The sequence below is a fragment of the Pseudonaja textilis genome, chromosome 5 (assembly GCF_049901715.1).
Source record: "Pseudonaja textilis isolate UNSWEBS1 chromosome 5, rPseTex1.2, whole genome shotgun sequence".
Lineage (NCBI taxonomy): Eukaryota > Metazoa > Chordata > Lepidosauria > Squamata > Elapidae > Pseudonaja > Pseudonaja textilis.
In genome coordinates this window covers 45368242-45394792 of record NC_141994.1, presented here as the reverse complement: position 1 = coordinate 45394792, position 26551 = coordinate 45368242, and the positions used below count along the sequence as shown (strand labels likewise).

Sequence of the window (26551 nt, the reverse complement as noted above, 5' to 3'; positions counted from 1 at the left end):
TATTTACTGTACGTCATATAATTATCATAGTAAAAAAAAATCACAATGATTTGCTTTAAGAAAAATCTTTCTTAATGTTTGATAGCTATAACTTTATATTCACAGAGGAAAAAAAGAACATCCTACCTTTTGGGGTTCTTGCTATGAGAACGAGATCTAAGAATAAAGAAAAAATAAAGATGAATTTATATAAATTACAAATTGAATTATCACCTGTACTATTAAGATGTCTCACAGAACATAACCGTAGACATTTGTAACAAATTGGAGCTTTACTTTTCAAATGAATTATTGTAGGGAATCTTGTAAATGTAATAATATATCAAATGGTTTATTTCACATTAATATGGTTATGATTAATGATATAAATCTTAATGAACATATTGTAAAAGAAATATAAATATGAACATTATTTCATAATTGACATGTGTATTTAACAGTTATTTACATCTTTATCAAATTTAAAAATCGTCCATCTCCCTCACAAAGCAATTAATAACAACAAACAGGTAGTCCTCAACATACAAGTCTCTTAGTGACCGTTCAAAGTTACAACAGACACCCAAACAGGTACTGTCCCAGTCCCAAAGTTATGCCTGCAGCAGCACCCCTACAATCATTTGCCCGTATAACTGACTGCAGAGATGCTACAGCACCCCACCCCAGAGCCTGCTTTGCGACCCCACTGGGTTCCATACCCCACCCCTGGTCATGTTTTCTCACTTACCTTTCAAAGATATACAGAGCTCAGGAAGTCGGGGTAGAAAAAGAGGTCAGGCTTCTCTATTGCTGGGCCACATGTGCCGTCACTTTTCTTTTCCTCACTAGTCTTGGCTCCCCCAGGATTAGCGAAGCTGGGAGACTTAAGGCTGGGAGACCCAAGGCTAGTGCTAGCAAGGAGAAAACCTGCTGGTTTTTCTCTCATCACTTGTCTTAGTTTCCCCAGCATTAGCATAAAATTAATGTAGCTAACGCTTGGGAGATAAAACTTGCAGGATTTCTTCTCTTTGATTATGCAACGTGGCCCAGCAATAACGCGGCCTATCCTCCTTCCCTATGCTGTCTTCCTGAGCTCTGAGGATCACTGAAACATAAATGTGCAATTGTAATGGAGTGGGGTAGGGAGGAAGTCCATAGGGTTATGGTGACCCTTGGGAAATGTGATGTAGGTGGGCTTGTGCCTGCACTAGGATTCTCAGGGTCCTGAGACATTCCCTGCTCCACTTTACAACCTGCATGTTCCTTTAACAAATGAATTGGGCAGAGCAGGGTTGGAAGTGGCGGGGGGATCATTAATGAGGCTTTCCTGACTTTCAACCATAATAGGCAGGCTCCATTACAACTGTAACTTGAAGAGTATCTTTATTTTAATGTTAATATTTTAAAGATAACTCAGACAAATAAGAAATTTTCCATGGGAAAACAGACCCCTAGATTTTTTTTAACCTAATTATAACTATCATATCAATCAGATTTTCAAATTTATTGATTGGTATTTAGCATTTTTAAATGGAGTTTAAGTGACCAAATTGAAAAGCCGTTATGTGGACATGTTATTATTTGTTCCTTAGATATGGGAAAGGCACAATTCCATGTTTATCTATAATTCTATTGTATTTCTTGTAAGCAATATTTGGAAATTGATAGGACATATGCTCATTTTTTTAAAATAAAATGTTTATTTACGTTTTCACAAAACATACAAATAAAATATCTTTTTTTGAGAACAGCGTGGCCCCGGGTTATCACTTCTCCATAGAGACATAAACTCAATACATATTTATCTTATACATTCTAATCCATATCTTACAACTATTTTTGCGATTTTTTCAATAGCTTTTCCCTTTCTTTACTTCCTATAGCCTTATTTTAAATTATCTCATTCCTTTCTTAATTCAATTACATATCTTTTTCTAATTTTTAAAATCTTTCTAATCAATGTTTTTATACTTTCGTCTGTCCTGTTTACAATTTCATATTATCTTTTCTCATAAAACAAATTTTCCCCTGTAATTACTGGACTAGTGTACAACACCTTTGTATCTTTTTTCAAATCTTATTTCAAAATTTAAGTTACACCTTTACAGTTATAACATTCATTTTCTAACCTCTATTTTATAACACATACCTATTTTCAATTGAATTCTGCTTGGTACATTCCCTTAAAATACACACTAAATTCTTAAAAGAAAAAAGTATATATGACTATATATATGTGTATATATGTTTAACAATAGTGAATGGAATAATTATTCTATTCAAGTACAGCTCTGCCATTAATATTAATAACAATCTTTTACATTTCTACTTCTAACAAACATTACTAGTAATATCAGTTGTCTTTCACTTTAATCATCTGTATTTCATATTTTACTCATTGCTGTCTTTAAATAAAAAACCAAACAATAGTTTTTAACAGTAGTCAATAAAGTTATTATTCTTATTCAAGTTCATCTTTTCAACTGATAAAAATCTTCCATGTTTCTTTTCAGTTTTTTTAGCGTTCTTTTTAAATCACTGAGAGCCTTATTCTCTTTACAAATATTCCACTATACATCAATAGAAATTTTTTCTATCACTTTAATCATCTAACATATTTTCTAACCCTTTTCTATTTCTAATATAACAATGCTATCCCATGCACCCTTGGAGAATCCTCTTTTTATTCCCTTTTCTATCTGATTCTCCCCTCTGTGATCCTCCCTTCTGCTTCTTCCTGTTATTATGATTACTTTTCAAATTACTCTTTTTTTTGGTTGTTGCTTCACTGCTTAAGTTTTTAACTCCCTTTCCCTTTTTTACCCCGCTTAAAATTGCTTGGTTGTTAAAGATGGCTTCTTCGTTGTGCCGCCCTTCTTGTTCTGCCAGCGTTTCTTGTTGTTTTTCATAGTTCAAGATCTCCATTTTTAATAATTGAAATACGAAGCCAAAAGATCCTCTTCTGTGTTGAGCTTCTTCTTTTTGTTCTTTAAGTCTCATTTTTAACTCTTCAAGGAGTGATGCCATTTTTAAAAATGTTTAAACAACCCCCAATTGATTTTATTTTATTTCATTAGGATCCTCCATCCAAAGTTCCAGGAATCATCCAATAATCCAAAACTGTTTCTTGCTTCTTTTCTGACTTTCTCTTTCCAGGGCCTTTGTTATCTTATAACAAAGTTTCAGCTACAATGTATCTTTTGCAAGCCTTGTTAAAATTCCACTATCGTTTTTTTTTTTAAGTTTCAGGTAGTCTTCTCCATTTTCCAGATTCCACCCTCTTTTTTCCTTTTTCCCTCCACTGCTTTCTTTCTTTTTTTAAAGAAAGCTTTTAAATTATCCAAAAATCTTTATCCCTTTGACACTTTGTTTTCAGCTAGAAATAGCCTATTAACGTCAAAGTGGATTAGTATCAATTTCTTATTCGAATCTCTTCTTCTTAATGTTCCAAGTCAGTTAAAACTGTCGATGTTAGAGGAAAAAAAGCCAATTCCATTTTCTTTCCCTTTCTCTTTCGCAACTTAAAATCTTTTTTAGGAATAGTATTAGTCTTTAAAATTCAGGGTTCCAGGTACCTTAAATAGATGTTCTCCATTCAACCCGATCAGTCAAACTTTCTCCTTTAAACTTCCTGCACAATCTTGTCCAGTCGGGTTCTTCTTTGAGGTGGCCATTTCTGACCACCGCTGCAACCACCTTTGGGAAAGGGAGTACTGGCCAGCTGAGGAGGATGCGGCTCTCCTCAACCCCAGACAGCTCCCCCTTCTTCACCACCTCCATGGGGTGGCTTCAGCTCCGAATATGGGTGGCTCGGGATGCTCCAGCGGTGAGCACGGATCAAAACCGCACACGATCACGATTTCGGTCCATCGCCGAAGAAGCCCAAACAGGAAGTCCATATGTTCATTCTTCTTCACGATAAATATATACACAGGGATAATTCCAGTTTGAAAACTACAAGTAATTTTTTTTGAAGGAGCGGATCATTAACTAATAGGTATTAACATTAATAATTATTTACTTCATTTAGGTTAATGCAAGAAAAATAAAGTGTTCATAACTTTTTTATTGGCTACTCCAGAGCAGTGGTCGCCAACTGATGAACTGCGGCCCACTAGTGGTCTGTGAGAAAATTTTTGTGGTCCACAGAGAAATGTCACCCCCAGAGCATCCAAAGCCATTAATCCAGGCTGCACGGGAACACAAGGCTGCACCGCCCACATGGCCTGTGGGAACCCTCCCTGCCCACTCACTCCTTACCTGGCAAACTTGCCTGCTAAGTTGCTATTCCCCCCCCCATCAGCTGTTCTGCTATGCCAGGAGATTTAGATTAGCTAGAAAGAAATTGTTGGATTTCTTGCTTTCTAGCTAATCTTTAGATCTCTGCTTAAAAGCAGAGCCGAACCTCCCTTAGGACTGAAGATTCTATTATTCAGTACAGACTCAGATAGCCAATGGCAGAAACACAAATCTCTGTGTGAATCTGTGATTCTGTGAGCAACTCAATCTGCCTGCCTGCTTTGCCTGCTTTTGGGTAAAAGTTGTTCTTCTTTTTATAAAAATTCAATATTTACATACAATGGTATATTGTGAGTTAATTTTGTGAGTTTGCTTGCAAGCAAATTTTATGTGACAGACTCAGGTAGCCGATGGCAGAAAGATAGATCTCTGAATCTGTGAGCAACTCAATCTGCCTGTCTGCTTTGCCTGATTTTGGGTAAAAGTTGTTCTTTTTTTAATAAAAAATTAAATATTTACATAAATATTTATAATATTTACATACAAGCCATGCCCAGGCAGTCACATGACCAAGCCACACCCACAAATTAGGCCACACCCAAGAACCAGTTGTGAAGAAATTTGAATCCCACCCGTCTCTGTGTTTTTCTGTGAGAGAGATTAGATCGGATCTCTCTCTCTCTCTCTCTTAATGCTTGTTAACCTCAGAATTAAAAAATGTAAAATGATCGAGGGGTCCTATTACTGTCCTGTTTTGGTTTAATGTCCATAGATTTGTTAACATACTTTTAAGAGGAGTAAAGCAGCCAATGTAGAGTACTAATTAAGATACAGAATTTGCATCAATTGTACTAGGTTCAAACCTATGCTCACTGTCACTCTTTTCTAACCTAACTTGTTTGGGGAAAACAATTTATGGATATTGTCTTAACCCTCAAAAGCCAAATTATAAATCTAAACAATATGAATGTGATTCTGTATTGTATATCAGTCAAGCATGGAATTACAACAAAAAAATATTTTATTTTGCAAAAATAGCAATACCCCAGATGCATATCTTGGACTACTTGTAATTTGTTCATTCTTCACTTATAAATGGGTGGGTAATGATGTTATGAAAGACTGAACAATGGTCTGATGTTTATAATAGCTGAGTTGCTTCCCATATATATTATAATATGTTCTTGCTCTTTTTTCTTTCCCTTTTTGTTTTCTATCTTTCATTCTGAATACTCAAGCAATAAAAATAAATCTAGAAATCACACATAATGAAAACATTCAAAAGTCTATGTGCATATTTTGCTTCATCAAAGCAAAACGATTTGCATGCTAAAGATGAAATACATGGAGAATATCAATCTAATATTTAATTTCAGTTTTATTTTTAGCAGCAACGTGAAGCTGTAGCATCAATATATACTTATGCAGGACTATTAAATATAAAAACTAAGTCAAAGAACAGACTGATAGGACGACAATAAAAAGTAATAGAGTTCTACCTTCTTAGCTTCTCTCTTTCTTCTTTCTCCCTTTCTTCTCTCCGCTTTAAACGTTCCTGATTTCGTTTCTCCTGTTTGTCAGCCACAATTCTCTGAAATCATTTTTAAAATAAAGACAAAGAGTTTCAAATATTGAATTATTATATAAACTGGGCCTTGGGCCCTTCGGAACTGAGCCGCAGAAGTGGCGTGTGCACTTCTCCACTTGTGCAAATGGCAGGCAAGTGTGCATGTGTGCTTGCTTGCTGCTTGTGCAAATAGAACTGCGTGCACTTGCCTGCCACTTACACGGAACCATTCCCTCTCCCCAGGTTCTACACCCAGCCAGTCCACAAAGCCGGAGGTTTGGAGGTTGGAGAACTCTTGATATAAACCATTAAGAATATATTTATAAGACAAAGTTTCTTTTTCTCACCAATTAGCAACATTATTCTAATCTGATAGCACTGCATGTTACATATATCATATAGGAAAATGTAGGGAACAGGTATACTGTCCCAATATTATTGCCAATTACTTTACCATCTCTTTTGTAAAGTTTAACTGCCCTTATATTCACATAACGAAAAGAGCAAATTAATTTTCCCCCCAGTTACCAAAAATTAAAATCTAATCACAGAGAGTAGCCAAAAGCAGCAGGAAAATAAATGACTATAAATAAAATTGCTATAATGTCAAAGTCAGGCTATAATTCTTTCATAAACATATACCGTATTTTTTGCTCCATAAGACACTCTGGACCAAAAGATGCACATTAGCTTTAGAGGAGGAAAACAAGAAAAAAAAAATGTCTCTGCATCCCAGCATCCATTGGTCTAGCATCTGGCTAGTGTCCTTGCAGCAAACAGCCTGGTCAGCTTCAGCAGGTTCTTGCATTGGAGGTTGAAATGGCATCCAGGTATATTGCCAATCAGTTGTTCCAGGCGGCAGGGATTGCCGCCACTGTGCGTCCTGTTTTTGGCCTCCGCATGCCCCATTTTTGGCTTCTGCACATCCCATTTTTGCCCTTTTCCAGGTGGCGGCGATCCCACCACCACCTATTACCACCTGGAACGGGCCTAAAACAGGACTTGTGGAGGCTGAAACAGCCAAAGGGTGGGGGGCGCCAGGTGGGTGGGGCTTCAGCAATATTTGCTCTATAAGAGGCACAGACATTTCCACCCACTTTTGGGGGGTAATAAAGTGTGTTTTATGGTAAGAAAAATACTGTGGTAATAGTTTTGCTAGTTCAAGCTAGGGTCATCTTAATCCAGAATTGTGTTTCACATTATAGACTCTGGGGAGCTCAGAGACAATAGATGGACTAGATATTCAACCTCTGGGCGAAAAGTGTACAGGAGTTCAAGCGATCAAATGTCTCTGTATGTGTGTGTGTGTGTGTGTGTGTGTGAGAGAGAGAGAGAGAGAGAGAGAGAGAGAAACGATGGTGGGGAACTGGGTAAGGGGACTGACCAAGCCTCTCCTGCCCAGAAGCAACATACAGATTGCTGCATGTTGCAAAGAATGAAGCAAGGCAGTGGGGGTGGGGAGGTATAGAGGATGAAGCAAGGCAGCCGGGGGCGGGGGGGGCGCGGAGCTACACCAAAGGCCCTGCTCTGGCTTACCTGAAGGTCCTTCAGACAGGCCACCCATCCCAAACCCTCATCACCCCCAGCTCCACTCTCCGCTGCGCATTCAGAACAAGAAGAATAGTCTGTTGGACTATGGTAAAAAAAAAAAAAATACCGATAGTTCAGACCTTCCAACTTCTCATGAAAAAAAAAAAAATCTTGTGAAGTTGGAAGGTTTTATTAAGCATAGTCCCACAGATTACTTTTCTTGCCTGGCAAGTGACAGTGGAGGACAGAGCTGTAAAGCACGTTAGTGAAGGGATATGGCTGCCTTGGGGGGAGGATGGGGAGGACCTGTGTGTGTGTGCGCTTTTTCAGAAGGCAACTGCACTCAAAGAAAAACAAAGTCCAGTTGCCTCCTGAAAAAGCACGTTTGGGACAACCATGACCTGGATCACTGAGAACCTCTACAGACTTTTAGCTATACAATTTGGGATGAATACCCTTTGAATGGTGTGGGAGTAGGAATGGATTTCCAAAGGAAAAAATTGCAGACTACAGGAACCATGAGCACTACACAGGTGACCCTGAGGACACAGATAAATCTCAATGACCTGCTAAAAGGAGGCAAATTACCAGCTGTCTGCAAGGAATATAAATCTTTCCGTTCCCCGCTATCCTGCCAGAGCTGAAGAAGCTTCTTTGATGAGAAGTGAAACATCTTCAAATGAAAAAAACAAGAAAGTCCAGTTGCCTCCTGATAAAGCACCTTTGTGACTCAGAACGTGTAGCTATCTCAAGTGATCTGACCAGCTGTCTGCAAGGAATATAAATCCTTCAATTCCTCTCCATTCAGAGAGCTGAAGAAGCTTCCAGGATGAGAAGTGAAAGGTCTCCCACCCCCATCAAAAAAAACAAAAAACAAAAACCCAATCCCACCAGAAAGTCCAGATGCCCCTTGAAAAAGCATTTTTGGACAGCCATGACCAGGATGACTGAGAATCTCCATAGACATTTTGGAACTACACTTCTACACCTCTGGCTTAGTCACTTAAATATAAATTTAAGTTAATTACTTGTTTGAAAGGCAGTAAAGGGCTATTTATACTATTTTTTTTGAGGACGCTCCTCTTTTTCAGTTGCATCATATTAATTTCAAGTGTGGTATCAACAGGACATTACTGAAGTAGTCTAATAATGAACAGTTCACAACAGTTGGAAAAGAGTAATATATACTTACCCTTAGTTCTTCAAGCTTTTCTCTTATTTCAATAAAACCCAAGTGCAGCTTTCCTCCAAAATGATCAGCAAGCCGCCTGTCATTGTCATGTAGGCCAAGATAGGCTGAGCATACTTCACAGACTCGTAGCTTTTGCTGCTGGAAACTGGAAGCAGGCATGGAATTCCGGTACACTTCCTAGAAGATGCATTATTATATGTCTCTTACTCTATGAACAAAGTTTTCCCAAGTAAAATAAAACAAAGTATTATAAGAGTAATAACTGCTATCTGTAAAAAAGCAAAATTCTTCTGAAATTCTTGTTCAGAAGAGTAACAGCCATGTTCCCTTAAATATACTGTAAATTGAAGGGATTACAGCAGGCTATCCATCTGCACTATTTTTTTCACTCTCGCTTTAAAAAATTATTTCCCAACTGAAACAATATTTTGTGGCAAATGAAACCACAGAGTATGTTCCATCCTTTTATGATTGTCCCCCCAAGGGGCTATCCTGGAGACGATCTGCAAGATTGTCCCCAAACGCGAGAAATGGCACTGCCGCCGCTGCTGAAAAAAAAGGGGCATTTAGCAGCAGATGCAGCTAGCCCAAGTCAAGGGAAAGTGGATCAGGAGAAGGCGAGTTAAAGACGCCTCCTCCCGCCCCCAGCCTGGGCCACACGGGCTCTCAGGGTCACCTCCACCCAAATTCCAACCAGAAAAGGAAAAAAACCAGTCCACCAGCAAGGAAAGTTTAAAAATTAAATAATAAGCAAAAAAACCCGCACACCAGAAAAAAAAGGCGTGAAAAAATGAAAGTGCTAAACCGGCAAGCCGGCTAACTGTCAAACCTGATCTAAGCCTCTCTGTGAAAAAAAGCTTAATCCAGGGGGTGAAAATTTTTCTACAATCCTAACTATTCAGAGCCCTTAAAGGGTGGTCTGAACACACTGAGACCGAGTGAAGAACTGGGGACCGTTACCAGGGGGAGTGTCCTCAATTTTTCAACTCAATCTGCAGAGCTAGAGACTACCCATCCTGGATTCTCCCTTCGGCTCAGTGGAGAATAAAATAAAGTTAAACAATTGGTCGGAGGGTGCATGTGTATTTACGGAAATTTCGAGAACAATGAATATAGTTTAAATATTTTTTTAGTTATCAACTCCATGAATAAGAATTTGTCCTCTAGGACTAACTGAAAGAATAAACTTTTGTACATAATCAGATTACCTCTGCTTCTCTTTTCTTTGCCCTTGCTTTCTCTACTTCATCCATTACTTTCTGAGACTCTTCCACATTTCCATCAGCTCCAAGTTGTTCAACTTTAGCAAGCAGTTTTCCAATTTCCTCATTTAATTCATGGACTCGTTCAGCCTTTCAGAGAGAAAAGCAATATTAACACTTGCTAATATTATTAATGTTCACTATGTACAAGCTATATCAATATAAAGCAATAAGACACTGCACTATGAAGTGCTTCTGTTCAGCTAGCCATTTCCTTTTCCAGGGTACACTGTCTATTATGCTATGAATGCTCTATGCAGATTTTGAACAATAATAAATAGAAATGTTTATTTAGGTTGCTTATAGCAGTTGTTGCCAACCAGTGGGCCACAGCCCACTGACGGGCCGCAGAGAAATCTCATCTCCAGAGCACCCCCCCAAAGCAATTAAACCAGGCTGCAAAGAAACACAAGGCTGCGCCACCCACATGGCCCGCAGGAACCCTCCCCACTCACGCACTCCTTACCCAGCAAACTTGCCTGCTATATTGCTATTTTTCCTTTTTCCGACCATCAGCTGTTCTGCTGTGCCAGGAAATTTAGATTAGCTAGAAAGCAGGAAATGGTTGGATTTCCTGCTTTCTAGCGAGTCTTTAGATCTTTGGCTCTGCTTTTAAGCACAACTGAATCTCCCTTAGGACTGAAGGTTCTATTATTCAGTGCAGACTCATGGCAAGCAAATTTGAGAGACTGAGCTTGCTGATGGCAGATAGATCACTGAATGATTCTGTGAGCAACTCAATCTGCCTGCCTGCTTTGCCTGATTTTGGGTAAAAGTTGCTCTTTTTTAATAAAAAAATCAATATTTATATAAATATTTATAATATTTACATGCCCAGCCAGTCACAAGACCACCAAGCCACACCCACAAATTAGGCCACACCCACAGAACTAGTTAGTGGTCCCTGGGATTTAAAATTATGAGTTTGGTGGTCCCTGAGGTCCAAGAAGTTGGTGACCTCGGCTTATAGTACTTGAATGTGAAAAAGGAGCAATATTTCAAAATTTTCAACACAGAAAATGAATTAATGTTCAATAAATGACTGTAACATGGGAAGTGTTTCATTTCCGCTCAGATTATTTTTACAGACAAGTGTCTTCATTCCATTAAGGCGGAGATAGATAATTAGTGTCCTTCAAAAGTTCAAACTTTAAAAGCCCCAGCCAACCATGCCAATAGCCAATAGAGAGTTGTAGTTTCAAGGCACTACAGTGTTTATCCTTACAGACAGGCAAAAAGAAGCTACATTTAATTGCCTCTTCTCACAGCCAAGAAAAAAAAAATACTTGGCATTTTGCAATCACTGCTTCTCCCCAATATTCCCATTTTTAATTCAATTAAAGACCCTTGTAATGCACAAATATGTACATGTAGGCATCTATAGTTATGTGTTGTACACATTCTTAAACAAAACTAAAAATCAAAACCAAATCTTTGCTCAGCTAAAAAAATCTGCGTTTTGTGCATTTTGTCTTTTGTTACCCACTAATTTTATACAAAATGGGACTTCCAAAATTCTTTTATATAAACACTATATATAAAATCAGGTTGGAAGTCCCTAGGGAAAGCCCTATAGTGAGTGAATATTAAGTACTTACTTTGGCTGCCACTTCAGCACTGATCTCTTCTTGAGTTTCAGCCAGTCTTTTCTTTGCCACTTCAGTTCTCCTATCACAGTCAGCAATGAATGATTGCAGGTGATCCATCGCCTAATATATAAATCAAAAATGTATCATACTGATTAGAAATAAGCACCTTTCCAGAATGCAAAAGTTGACAGTAGAACTAAATATTAAATGTATAATTTGCTGGTTTAATCATACGTAATACTTTTCTGGAAGAATGTAAAACAAAGTTGAAATCATCATTACATGAATTCTTACTTTCAAGGAAATAATCACATAGACATTTGTATTCACAGATATTCAATCAAACAGATGAGAACAATCATTTTGAGGATTGAGTTGCATATATCACTGATTTAGAACTGGCAAGTTAACAGAAATAAAACTAAAATGGGAACGAAGATTTCACATCTCCGAGAATCAAGTTATTCAAATATCCCAAGAAATTAGCTATAATTTGATGATGGTTTCAGAGAATCTACTATGAAGGCTCTGTATTCAACAATGTTTCAAACTCCTCTTTGTGTTTGTTTGTGTGTTTGTGTGTCTGTCTGTTTGTCTGTAAAATCTTTATTAAAATTATTTGATGCCTATCTCCCTGATAAAGGGATTCTGGGTGGCTTTTTATTGTAGAAAAGATTTGTGATTTTTATTATGCAATCTATTGGCCTTAGTCTGTGCTCTACTTTTTTCCTTTGTTGGAAGATAAATGGGACAGTGTAATTACTATGTGACACTAGGAAAATGCATGCCTTCTTCAAGGTACTAAGATCATGTGCAAGTCTGAAGTTCTTTACACTTTAATTTAAAATGAAACACCTTTCTCACTTCAGGTTCAAATAATTGCACACATTACTAATAACTGTCAGAAATTCTAAATTAATTCTATATTAAATATTTTACAATATTATACAATTTGACCAGATGTTATCAGTACCAATTCTCTTTCCATTCTTTATAATATAAAGATAATTTTGTGATAGAACATACATCAAGTTCAAAGAAAAAGTCTTGCTCTTTTGATGCAATTTCATAATCTGCTCTTAACGCCAAATCATGCACCTTCAGACACTCTCCTAGGTCCATCCTCTGAAATACAAGACAACACAAAAGGACATTTTTATAAGAAATACTAAATGGATACAAATTATATTATTTCAATATTCAAATATGTACCTATTATTTAATATATATTAAATTACTACACAAATTTTGTTTACGAGCGATCAGTCACATCATTAAAAGTCTCCAAGTCTCAAGTGACACCATACTGGAACAGTAGATCAATACACTTAAAGAAAAAATACAGCAATCATAGCAGAAATTCTTCTTCTTTGGAAGAAAGAGCTTTTCTTTCAGTTCTTGCATACTTTTCCTTACAAGCTAGTGTGCTTAACAAAGCAACTTACAAACCAAGTTATTTAATTTTTTATATAGTGTGGAAACATAAATAACACCCATTGTATTACTTTTTTCAATTTCACACGTGGATTGTTATTGTCTTCTTTCTAAGGCTGAAACAGTCACTGGGTCTGTGAACTAGAACTCATGAGCCTGGTGTTTTAACTAAACCAGGAAAACTGGTTCACTATTGTATTACTTTTAAGTCCCATTAAAAACAAGGTTTACATATATGTCCTTTCATAACAACAAATGATGCTAGAGTCTTTATTTGCCCTCTCTGAAATATTATCTCTATCTGCTCAAAGACTGCTAGAATCTCCTTGCTGGATGGGTGGAAAAGAGTGATAGAAAATCCTATTCTCTGACAGATGTCCTGAATTAGAATGGGGTGCAGTACTTTGTTTTAAGCAGCTATGGCTTATACATGTAGTCCTTGACTTACAACCATTTGTTTGGTTACCGCTCAGTTACAATGGCGCTGAAAAAAGTGACATATGACCAATTTTCATATTTAATTGCTATTTATAGCATCCCCACGATTATATGATCAAAATTTGAGTACTTGGCAACCAGCATATATTTTTGACAGTTGCACTGTCCCAGGGTCATGTAATAGTCATTTGTAACCTTCCCAACCGATTTCCAACAAGCAAAGCCAGATTCGCTTATTGACCATAATTCATATAACAACTGCAGTGATTCACTTAACAACTAACAAAAAAGATAGTAAAGTGGGGTAAAACTCACTTAACAACAGCCTCACTTAGCAATGGAAATTTTGGGCTCAATGGTGGTTGTAAGTCGAGGACTATCTGTAAAATTATAAATTATAAAACAAAAACATTAATACATAAAGAAATAAATCATTGGGCTAGGATGGAGCTTGAGCTAGGAGGCTGTTTGGTCTGGACCCTGATGGAAAGAATTGTTTGTTTTTATGTCTGTTTTTATCATCTGGGATAGATCCAGAGGTCTGTTATCAGCTGCTGATGCCTTCCGGCAGGCACCTGAAGGCGAAACAGAGCCAGGGCGATGCGTGCAAGTGGTCAAAGAAGGTGATGAGGCAGGTCTCGGGGTATGCAAGGCCTGGTAAGTAGAGCACCTACACCCCATCCCCATCCTAGCTTATTTTTCACCTGTGTGCCTTGTCCCACCCCCTGCACCACAATGGGCAGGGTCTTAATTAGGGCTAATTTTGTTGGTGGTGCTTAATTTGATCACATGCGCTCACAAACGTGATAGGACTTCTTTTCAAGATTGGTAGTCTTTTTGGAGAAACACGATAGTTATTCTGAATTGTTTATTGGGTTCCCCTTATTCCCTGTCAGTTTCTTTCCTTCCTTGGCTTACTAAATAAAACCACCAAAGTTTTGCATACTTTTCTAGCTCTAATGTAAGTAGAAAAATATAGAAAGTACTACTGGGTAGGTAAAGTGTGGACAAGAAAAAAGATAAAGAAAGCAAAAAATCCAAGTCTAAACAGACAATTTAGAGATATAAACTCTCTTTTACTTGTAATCATTTGCAAAAAGTTCTTGCACAAGAAAACTGCTTGATAATTTTTAGCGCAGTCCGTAATAAAAACATTACAAATCATTACATTATCTAATTTCACTAGCCAATCTAATGATAGAGTTATATGGTACAAAAAGTGATTGATCACTCTCATTCAGATTTCAAAATGAAGACTTTTGATATGAATTGCATTAAAGAATGTACACTTTTAGAACATCTTATGATAAAATGATTCTATGTGAAATACTACCTTCAATATTTATGATTATCAGTAATATTACAAAATACTCGTCCAATGAAAACTCTTTAATGAGAAATTAAGACTGGTAAAAGGATAGAGAAAACTGTTTAGATTAACTGAGAGTCAATTTAGGTTAAGGTGTTAGACTAGGAATAGAGACCCAGTTCCAATCAAACTTGGGTCATTCACTTTCTCTCAGCCCAATTTACTTTACCTGAGGTGGAGGGAAATATGATAGAGGATATAACTTCATATAACTTCAAATATTTGAAGTTATATCCTCTATCATATTTCCCTCCACCTCAGGTAATAATAATAATAATAATAATAATAATAATAATAATAATAATAATAATAATAATAATAATAATAATAGCAGCAATGATGCACATTAAGAGCTTTTCTCTTTATTCATGTCAGAAGCATCTTCAAATTAAGGGCATATACCATTCAATACTGAGCAGCTAAAATAAGTGTAAATTAGGTCATAAAGATATAGCACATATGAAAAGTACTTAAAATAAATAGAATTAAACTAGATGACATTCATCCAGTATTGGGCCACATCAACAGCATTTTCTCTCACCAGCATAAGTCTTCCTCTGTGTATGTTGAAGAACGTCGTATGCACCGTAGTATATGTGGGATGGATTGTTTGCACATTCCCAAAAAGTATGTTCTATAGCAGAGTTGTCAAACTCCTGGCCCATGGGCCAGATGCGTCACACACTGGCCACTCCCAGTTTATTGAAGGGGGGAAAAGTCCTGATATGTCACATGATGGTGTGAGTTTGACACCCCTGTTCTATAAGGAAGCTCCAAATTCTTAGATTATCCTTTGAACTTCCTACCCTGGCAATCTCCACACAGGCCAAGGTTGTTCTTGACCGGGCAACAGACAGTCATGTGGTTATGCCCAGTTGCCTGATAGCTCCTTTTCTATTAGAGCACTACTGGTTGCCTGGTACACTCTTCTCTATTTTTTAAAGTGTCTGCTTAACTTCTAAGCCTTGTAACTTTTTTTTTTTTAATCTCGCCTTTATTTTGGGTCAACTCAAGCAATGTACATATTAATATTCTAAACTTCCCCAACAATGAAATGGTTTGGGCTCAGTGTATGACTTATTGTAAGTCACCTAGACAGCGGTAAATGCCTAAGTGAGGACTAAAACCTATGATACCCTAATTTCCATACCAAACTACCTCTCAGGTCACTTTCCTTCAACCCAATTTAGTCAAATGTTGATACTTGTAGAGGAAAAATAAGAGAAGGGAGCACTATGTAAGACTGCAGAGATAAGAGCTATTTGAAAGTCCCCCCCAATAATACACCTATGCTCTGAGGTGTTTTGATCTTTATTAAATGTTAGTATTATGTCAGAGGTGGTCAGTGCCAAATAAATAAAAAATAAAACCATACAGTTTTATTTGCAAATCTATCCACATTTCCTCCTATGTCACTATTTGTTCTTTTTCCCCCCTATTGTGACACTATTTATCTGTGTCTTGATATGGGCAGATGTGAAACTGCAGCCAATTCTAGCATGTAATGCATTCTTCAGAATGGATCTAGATACTGGCTTATTCAGCAAATCACAGCTTAGGCAATCTGTGAAGGCAGTATCTAGATCTATTCTGGAGTTCATTACATGCTAGAACTGTTATCAACACCATGGAATACTAGGCTAAAAATCCCCTTGCCAGTAGCCACATTCTATATATATATGTAGAAATTTTTTAGGCTGCAGACAAGAAAATTTATATACAATTTTATAAATCAGATACATGAGTGCCAACAGGCTAGAAACTAGCAAACTGAGTTCAAGACCTCAGACTTCTCTCAGCCCTAGGAAGCAAGCTATGGCAAACCACTTCTGAAACTGTGCCAAGAAAACTTCAGGGAATTGTACAGTTGCCAAGGAGTCAACATTGACTCAGAGGCATACCTCCCCACACTGCGTTATATATATTAAATAAAATACAGAGTACATTTTCTTCACTTTGTTTTGCTTTCCCTTCTCCTTGCATGCCAGCGTGACACAAAATGTTTTTGCATTTACAACTTCTATTTCTATAGCTATGTGTGATGTATTTCATTATAAGAAAATGCATGTCTTCCTAAACAAAAAACAACTAATCCAAAATCTTTCCTAAACATTAAACTCTATCCTAACATAAAATGCAATATTGGTTCAGTACTTTAAATAGAAGTGGTAATGTAGTGTTTATTACCACCACAATAATATATACTAAACAAATTTATAAAATGCTATGCATTTGGTTTTAAATGAATATGATTCCAGCTATCATTCTCTGAAGATAGATGGAGACCTTCAATATCTCTCCAGTGAATTTGCTCAAGGATAATATTCTTCAAGTATTAAAAAGAAATGAACAAAAAAAAAAGATTTATAGAGAAATGATGGTGAAAGGCAACAACATCAAAATAGGCAGAGGGAACACAAAATGCCAAATGTACAGATATTTCCCTCCCATTATGAATAAAAAGTAAGGATAATAAAAGGCCTTCATTTCAATGCCCCCAGAATTATCTTTTGTCGTAACTAAACTTTTTAATCATTTTAAATCAATGAGAACAAGTTAACAATAATTAGCATCTCACTGACTTCAGCAGAACTGTAGCATTGCCAATTTAATCTAGATTCAATGTTCACTTTGTTCATTTCCAGTGTTGTTGTGTTATGACTGAAAAGACATAGATCTAAGTCCATTTATACTCTTGGAAATTCACTGTGTGCAATCAAGTCACTAATTCTCACAGCAGGATCACCTTAGTGGGCTATTGCTATAGGCAAATTGTCACCCTAAAGCCTTCCTGAGCTTCGTAGGATACTAATCTAATCAATAAAAACTTGAGGCTGGCAAAAAGTGATGAAGCAATAGAACCTTAAAGATGCTAAATGCAGTTTTAGTAAAAGCAGACATTAAAATTAGAGCCACAAGCAATAAAAAAAATGGACAGGTTCTGGACAGCCTTTGGAAAAAAGTTATCTATTGGCAAAGACTCTTAAATGATGACCTGCAATTCAGAACCCATATAAATCTGGAGGGCTGTTAGGTTATGGTTTAGCCGTAAAAAATAGATTTTAGTTGTAGTATGTTTTATGGTGACAAACCTATTCTAGCTTGCTATAAATCTTTAAATATTCTGCATTTAAAGGCAAATTTCATCTCTGTGCATGTATATTTGCTAACTGGTTAAATAATAGGAAAATAATACATTATAGAATTACTGATTCCTTAGCAGTTAATTAACAAGTTTCCAAATGCATGAAATAACAAATTTAATGTGTTATTTATTTTTCTACTTTTTGAGGAGATGTATAATATTTATTCAGATATTTAGGATTTTTCTTAAAGAAAATTAAAACTGGATTTCTGTTTTTCAGTTCTGTGTTGTAACAGTAGACTTCTTCTAAGACCAGCAAAATCATAGAATAATCATAGAAATTATTCTATATGCCCCAATTCAGTTACATTGAAAATACTAAGGTAGACTTTTATAATAAAACTTAACAAGAATATTCCATGTATCACTTGCAAAAGTATAAAAATAAATAGCCCAGAGGCAACCAAATAGCAATTTGAAGAACAAAACATTCCTTGGAACAATTTTATCAGATGCCATTGAAGTCAACCTGTGTGCAATGTTTCTTACAACTGAATACATGGGTAACTGTTTTCCAGTCTATCTTTTAATATAAAGTATTTAAATTATGAATGCAATTACTTATGACACATGCAAAGTATTCCAATACTATATAAATTCTACCACTAATAAGGTCTGGTCAATTTTAAATCATTGGCTCGCATTGTGATAAACAATTTTATCTTAAATATGAATTATATTAATTTATTATTAAATATTATTAGGATTAATATTAACCCAGAGTATAAATGTACAAAATGCTCAGTGTGTAATTCTGGATGTCTTCAATTATGAAGTTCAGACTTTAAATCTGCTTTTTTATTTAAAGTTATGTTTTTTAGAAGAACGGAATGGAAGGAACAGTACTTGACAAATGTAAAAAAAAATATTTTGCAAAGCTGATAATTGTAAAGATGCACAAACAGAAAATAATAGTACATGAAAAACACAGAATAAATGGAAAGATAATAGCTGAGGTTTCTAATTTGGTGAAAAAGCAAATATATTGTATTTAACTGAATTCTGGATAATAGTTCACATAATTTTCTATAGTAATATTTAGAATTTATATTATTGGAGGAGTAAAAACTGTTGATGCATACAGGTTTTATGTTTTTGTTAAATGCTTCATATTTATTTTTATTTCCAATTTCAGCATAAAAATAATGCAACATACTGAATTTTATTAAGCAATCTGGATTCAAAGCAAAAAATTATGCAGGACCTATATTGATTCTCATGTCACACTTGTCATACTCTTTTAAAAAGCAGAGTCCTTTTCTGGATTTGGGCAGTAGCTATTACACTATTTCAGAAAAATTTAATTTTGATTTACTTTGCTGCTTTTAAGTCTAATATGCATGGTTATATTTGTGCCATATCCCAGTTTCCTTTTTTAATGCAGATTGCTGCAAATCCTTATACCTTAAGTTTATACCTTATTTATACCTTAATTTTATAATGTAAATACACAATCAAAAATAAAATAAATTCGTTTGAGTGCTTCTGCAGAGGTAAATATATATCTTAATTTATTATTTAATATTTATAGCTATAATATTTATGAATATAGAATACGCACTGTTCCTGAAAGGACATCATGGGGACAACAGTTGAGAAGATGACTTTTGCACACTCTGTCATCACTGAATTTAATTCGCTGACGTGTAGTATCACCTGAAACATAGAAATATACATTTCTGATTAGAGAATCATGTTATATTGTATAAAGCATTTATACTTTTCATATACTTTCACTTTTGTTCAAAAGAATATTCTGCTTTTCACAAAAGAAAAATATTAGCACTATAACATTTCAGCTTCCACAATGGATGCAAGTTTCTAAAATAATGTAAAAAAACCTAAACACTAGGTAGAAATTCATTGCTTCTAAAACACTAAAATTGATTATATTAGCATCAACAGCCTTCAAAACATTTACATTACATTTTCTGATGTTTACTGAATCCCGTTGTCAATTCTTCAAGAGCTAATCCATGGCACTGGTCCATTTACTTCTGGCAGAGGCAACACATATTAAAGATTAAAAAAAAACAACCTGTATTGTATCACTGGGAAAACAATGCTTGCAGACAGCATTATTCAAGAGAGCTGAAATCCTCTAGTTTAACAGATAATTGGAGTTGGAAGGGACCTAGGTGGTCATCTAGTCCAACCTGCTGCCCAAGCGGGAGACCCTACACCATGTCTGACAAATGGCAGTCCATTCTCTTCTCGAAAGTCTCAAGTGATGACGTTCTCACAATTTCTGAGGGAAAGCTGTCCCATTGGTTGATTGTTCTGTCAGAAAGTTTCTCCTTATTTCCAGGTTAAATCTCTCTTTGTTCAGTTTCCATCCATTATTCCTTGTCTAGCCTACAGGTGATTTAGAAAATAGCTTGACCCCTTCTTCTCTGTGGTAGCCCTTCAAATATTGGAACACTGCTATCATGTCTCCCCTGGTCCTTCTCTTCACTAGACTAGCCATGTCCAGTTCCTGTAACTGTTCTTCATATGTTTTAGTCTCCAGTTCCCTAATCATCCTAGTTGCTCTTCTCTGTACTTTTTCTAGAGTCTCAATATCTTTTTTATAGTGTGGTGACCAAAACTGGATGCAGTACTCTAGGTGTGGTCTTACTAAGGCTTTATAGAATGGTATTACTACCTCACTTGATCTTGATTGTATCCCTCTGTTAATGCAATTTAGGATTGCATTATTTTTTTTGGCTGCTGCTGCACACTGCTGGCTCATATTTAGCTGGTTATCCACGAAGACTCCAAGATCCCTCTCACACTTACTGCTATTGAGCTTGGTTTCACCCAGTCTATATGTGTACTTTTGGCTTTTCTTACCTAAGTGTAAGACTTTACTTTTCTCTACATTGAATTTCATTTTGTTAAGATACGGCCCAGTGTTGTAGTCTGTCAAGATCCATCTGGATCTTGAGCCTATCTTCTTGGGTGTTAGCTATTCCTGCCAGCTTAGTAGCACCTGCAAATTTAGTAAGTTCCCCTTCTATTCCCTCATCTAAGTCGTTAATGAAGATATTGAAGAATACTGGGCCTAAGACAGAACCTTGTGGCACCCCACTGCTTACTTTTCTCTATGTAGATTAGACCCATTAAGGACTATCCGTTGAGTACAGTTTGTCAGCCAGTTGCAAATCCATCTGGTTGTGGTGCTATCTATCCCACTTTTTTCTAGCTTAGCAAGAAGTAGGTTGTGGTCTACTTTGTTGAATGCCTTGCTGAAATCTAAGTATATTATGTCCACAGTATTTTGCTGGTCTACTAATTTAGTCACTATGTTGAAGAATGAAATAAGATTGGTTTGGCATGATCTGTTCTTAACAAACCCGTGCTGACTGCTAGCTATTACTTTACTTGTTTCTAGATGTTGGCAGATCTGTTTTTTTATTATCTTTTCCAGTATCTTCCTGGGTATTGATGTTAGGCTGATTGGTCTATAGTTTCCTGGGTATGTTTTTTCCCCTTTTTTGAAGATGGGAACCACATCAGCTCTTTTCCAGTCCTCTAGTAGTTCCCCGGTGCTCCAGGATTTTTGAAAGATATGGTGCAGTGGTTTGAGATTACCTCTGCCAACTCCTTTAAAACTCTGGGATGTAGTCCGTCAGGCCCCGGTGATTTGTGTACATCAAGATCAGACAGGTATTCTCTTACTATTATTATTTGTTTTGCTTATTTTAACTTTTATTTCTGGTCTGTATTTCACAGTTATATTTTTGGTGGGTTGAGCTATTTTTTCTTTTGCATGAAGACCGATGCAAAGAATGAGTTACGCAGCTCTGCTTTCTCTCTGTTGCCTTACTACCTTGTTGTCTTCTCTCTTTAGTGGATCGACTGTTTTCTTGATTTTTTTCTTGTTATTTATAAGTTGGAAGAAACTTTTTTTTAATTATCTTTGACTTTTGTTGCAAGTCTTAGTTCGTTCGGAGCCTTTGCTTTCCTATCTTCATCTTTGTAGATTCTGGCTATCTGCTGATATTCTGCCTTAGCTGTATGTCCCTCTTTCCATTTTTTGTACATATCCTTTTTTTTCTTTCAATTTGCCAGAGAGATCTTTGTGCAGCCATGCTGGTTTCTTCTTGGATTTCTTGTTTTTCTTTCTCAGTGGTATTGTGCTGGTCTGGGCTTCTATGATCGTACTTTTCAGAGTTTCCCAAGATTCTTGAGTTGTTTTCCCCTTTAAGGATTTTCATCCATGGAATCTTTCCCAAGTTCTCTCTGAGTTTATTAGAATCAGCTCTTTTAAAATCAAAGACTCTGGTGTTAATTATGTTCTATTACTTGTGTTTGTGTAATGTTGAATTCTAGTATGACATGGTCACTCTCACCCAAGGTTCCTGCAGTTTCAACTCCCTCTATCACTTCTTCTCTGTTTGTAAGAATTAAGTCCAGTATGGCTGTCCCTCTAGTTCCATCCTCTACCTTTTGGACAACAAAGTTGTAAGCTAGATTGGTTAGGAACCTATTTGATTATATAATATCTTAAAGATAAATTGAAATTTTTTACAAACTTTTAAAAACCCCAAAGCATCAATCTATTTGATTATATTTGGTTAGGAACTCTATTTGACTATATAACATCTTAAAGATAAATTGAATTTTTTTACAAACTTTTATAAACCCCAAAGCAACAACCTGCTTACCACATACTGAAATTCAATTACAAATTTAATGTCACATCCGTGAACAAGGTTGGAAAAGTTTTAGCCAAATGATATGCAAAACACTGGCTACTGATTTATTCCAGGTATTTTTCCCCCAATACAATGGGCAGAAAAATAATCACTGTCTCAGATTTGAAAAAGATAATTCCATAAAATGTATTTTCAGTCTAAAGATGTAGAACCGGATACAATCCTTTTATTTCCAGGGTTTTTTAAAATGTATTTTAAATTATGATTATATAAAATGAAAACCTACTGGTGAATTACTGAAGCAGAACATCACTGCTGGGAAAAAAACAGGAGTTTTGAAACTTTATCCCAACATTATTCATTTCAAAAAGGAAAAAGATTTAAAATAAAAAATATAGCCACTATCCTATTCTCATAAAATTGGAAGAATTTAAGCCTATGCAACAATTCTACACTTCAAATTTCTAATCAACCTATTGCGCAATTCCAGAATAACTATTTGCCCTAAAAAAGAACTATGATGTAACATTTTCAGATGGGCTGTACTCTGCTCAAGTATTTGTCTCTGATATCAATGTTTATCAAGGTTAGTCAAATAAGCAATTCACAAAGCTTCAGAGTAGTTCAACAATAGGTTTTCAGAAGCTAGGTTTTTAGATTTAGTAATTTTATACTAATTAAAATTTGGAATTGTCTTTAAAATCCACACCTACTACTGCAGAAATTGAGGAACTGGGATATTTTCCCACCAGTTTTCCTCTCTTTTTAAAGACACAAATTGTTGGTTCCACATTAACACATCTGAAAAGTTAGCAATAACTCACGGCTCGGCGAATGCGGGGCCTTTCTGACACTCCCTTGCAGAATGAAGTTGGCAGGCATAGATACATTGAACCTTTATAAATAAAACAAGGGGCTATATTGTTCAGTTTGTATATAATAAACTCTGCCAGCATTTTAATTACAGTGTCTAGAAATACATTGTGAAGGTAAAGAGTAATAGGAAACCTGAAGTATTTGTGCCTGAGAACAATGAGTCAGCTTTGTATTCAAGGGAAATTTTGTTAAGAAAAGTTACCTAAATTATAGCTGGAAAAATATTTTGATTACTAAGCCCCTATGTTCTGTTTATCATCCACTTTAAGCAATCTAGGAATTTGCTTAAAAATGTTATCCCAATACCTAGAATTTCAAATATATTTCCAGCCTTGTTTAAAATGCTTTTCATTTTAAAAACCCATTCATTTCCAGATAAAACTTATCTCAAAATGCAAAATCAGTATTAAAAAGGATTATCAATTTTTAAACATTTTAAAACACGCATTTTGAAATAGATTGTTCATCAACATTCAACAACAATGGTAACTGAAAGAGAAATAGAAACTAGCAGAACTAGCATTTTCTTTTTACTGTTTTTTTATGTGATCAGGGTATTCTTGCAATTGTCACAATGAATGTATATGAACAAGTTTAGCGTTCTTTAGAAACAGTAAGTTCCTTTAAAAAGTATGTCTGGCCCAAACCATATTTCACCACTCTAAAATATGGAAGCAATTATATATTTGCATCTCTTTTTTAAAAAAATCCTTATATTATCTTTTAATTTACAACATAATTTCATGATAATAACAATTAGCTCCCTAAAACATGTGTTCTCCACCAAATAATAATTTAGAGGAATATGGAAATACTAATCAAATTTCATGCTTATTACCCATACATATAAGAAAATATTAAATCTGCCCACTATACATATATTTAACTACATATTCTTCTACAGAAATAAAATAAAAGTGCGCCTTTTTTTCAGGTAACATTCTATCATAAGCATTCAATTATTTGACTACATCAAGATACATAACAATATATATATATATATATATATATATATATATATATATATATATATATATATTAATATAATATAATATAATTATATATATATAATAATATAATATTAATAATATAATTATAATTATATATAAACTATGACTTTCTTCCCATCCCACCTACTCTAATTACCCCAGTAACATTATTGATATTACTACTATTACTGAAATCTTTTTTAACCTGTACAGATCCTGGTTTTATCTTATCATGAAAATAAGTTTGTTAGAATGAAGCAAAAAAATAAAATGTCAACATGAATCAATCTACATGTATATATATCACACTATAATATTTTAATCTAGTACCCTATTAAGATGTCAGAAGCATGTCCACAGAGACCACATGCAGGTCAACACGTAACTCTTTCAATAATTATAGTTCGAGGTTTCTGTGTTAGTGGAGCAGCAATAAACTAAAGAATAAGTGAGAAAGGAAAACCTTATGTTTTTCACTCCCTGGTAGCTGTCCAGATTACTGCTTCCCTACCACTGAAAAGCAAACATGACTATTTGTGTGTGTGTGTGTGTGTGTGTGTGTGTGTGTATCCATGTGTTTACGTATGTGTGTGCACGTGCATATCAAATAAATACCCTTTAATTCTTGTTGTAACTACACTTAAATGATTACTTCCATAACAAATTATACAAATCCCTCAAATTCCTACTTCAGCAGAAGCTATGTTTCAAAAGAGTAGGACATCAAATATTACAGAAAAAAGCATTGATTGTTTAAAAATAACCAATTATATATTTGATAACTTTTTATATCTGATGAACTGTTAGCATAATTGTGCACTCATCACTGCACACAGAATAACAAGTAGGTAGAATCAGTCTATTCATATAGTGGAAAGATTACACTTGGCACTTATGCAGATGTTAAAACTTGTTAAGCCACTTTGAATATTTTTAATTGCAAAACTATGCTAACTAAATATTATTAAATGAATTACTCAAAAGTGCCCTTGGTAATTGATCATACCAATACTGCATTTAAAAATCAGTTCTTTCAACACAAAACAATTTCTCTTTTCTTTATTTCACTGGCTTACTACAGTATTGAAACTCAACATTAAGAAAGCTAAGATTATGGCATCCGACCCTCTCAATTCCTGGCAAATAGATGGGGAAAGAAATGGAGGTAATGACAGATTTTATTTTCCTGGGCTTCAAGATCACCGCAGATGGGGACTACACCCAAGAAATTAAAAGATGTTTGCTCCTGGGGAGAAAAGCTATGGCAAATCTGGACAGCATACTAAAAAGCAGAGACATCACCCTGCCAACAGAAGTGTGTATAATCATGGCTATGGTTTTCCCAGTTACAATGTAGGGCTGTGAAAGTTGGACCATAAGAAAGGCTGAGTACCAAAGAATTGAGGCATTTGAACTATGGTGCTGGAGAAGACTCCTGCGAGTGCCTTGGACTGCAAGACAATCAAACCGGTCAGTCCTAGAGATCAACCCTGACTGCTCTTTAGAAGGTCAGATCTTGAAGATGAAACTCAAATACTTTGGCCACCTAATGAGAAGGAAGGACTCACTGGAGAACAGCCTAATGGGAAAGATTGAGGGCAAAAGAACAAGTGGACAACAGAGAATGAGGTGGCTGGATGGAGTCACTGAAGCAATGGACTCCAGAAGATGGTACCGTGTTTCTCACAAAATAAGGCCGGGCAAGGCCGTCTTTTCGGGGTGACTTAATTCCCCCCCCCTTTGCATCCTCGGGTGGGGGTGACTTAATTCCCCCCCTTGCATCCTCGGGTGGGCGGGCAGCGACAGCTTGGATGTTGACCTCAGCATTGGTGGGGCACTTCGTATCGGGAGACCTTCTGCCACCATTGCTTTCCCTTCTCCCTTGCTGCCGCAGCGTTTAGAGCAACGCCACGGTGTTTGGTGCAGCCACGTGCGGCCAGCCAGGGCTCCTCCCTGCAACCGGAGCCCGGCGGAGACACTCGCGCTCCTGTCGCCGCCTTCCCTTTGCCTTTGAACATAAAGCCAATTATTTTAAAAACAATGCCCTACTACAACAGACTCCCCTGCCCGAGAGGGCAGCCCAACCTCACGTGGGGAGGCGAATCTCCCGGGGCCGCAGCGCAGGATCGGCCCACCTCAGGAGAAGCACCCAGCCGCCATCCCTGCCTAGCGCCGGGCAGAGCGCGAAGAGCTTCGCCTGGGGCGCCCAACACAGCTGACAGGCAGGCCCTCCTTCCCAGCAGCAGAGCTCTCACCAAGGCAGCAAGCGCCTCTCCGCTAGACCCTCTGCTCATCCCGTCAG

The 26551-nt window shown here is 36.3% G+C and overlaps 1 protein-coding gene across 7 annotated transcripts in view; it reads right to left on the bottom strand.

Annotated features, from left to right (window-relative positions):
- Window positions 1–26551, bottom strand: part of LOC113434299 (putative RNA-binding protein Luc7-like 2) — a 52024-nt gene that overhangs the window by 11827 nt on the left and 13646 nt on the right. For 2 of the 7 annotated variants that reach the window (XM_026697390.2, XM_087934700.1), the window contains exons 2-9: window positions 23209–23279; window positions 19306–19400; window positions 12385–12483; window positions 11368–11478; window positions 9716–9859; window positions 8508–8684; window positions 5718–5809; window positions 127–156 (exon numbers count right to left, since the gene is read on the bottom strand). In XM_026697390.2, the coding sequence (XP_026553175.1) occupies window positions 127–156; window positions 5718–5809; window positions 8508–8684; window positions 9716–9859; window positions 11368–11478; window positions 12385–12483; window positions 19306–19400; window positions 23209–23266 (806 nt within the window). In that variant the 5' untranslated portion in view covers window positions 23267–23279. Of the gene's footprint in view, window positions 1–126; window positions 157–5717; window positions 5810–8507; window positions 8685–9715; window positions 9860–11367; window positions 11479–12384; window positions 12484–13545; window positions 13611–19305; window positions 19403–23093; window positions 23280–26551 lie in introns of all 7 variants that reach the window. The other 5 variants (XM_087934703.1, XM_087934701.1, XM_087934702.1 and 2 more) reach the window with 5 other exon arrangements.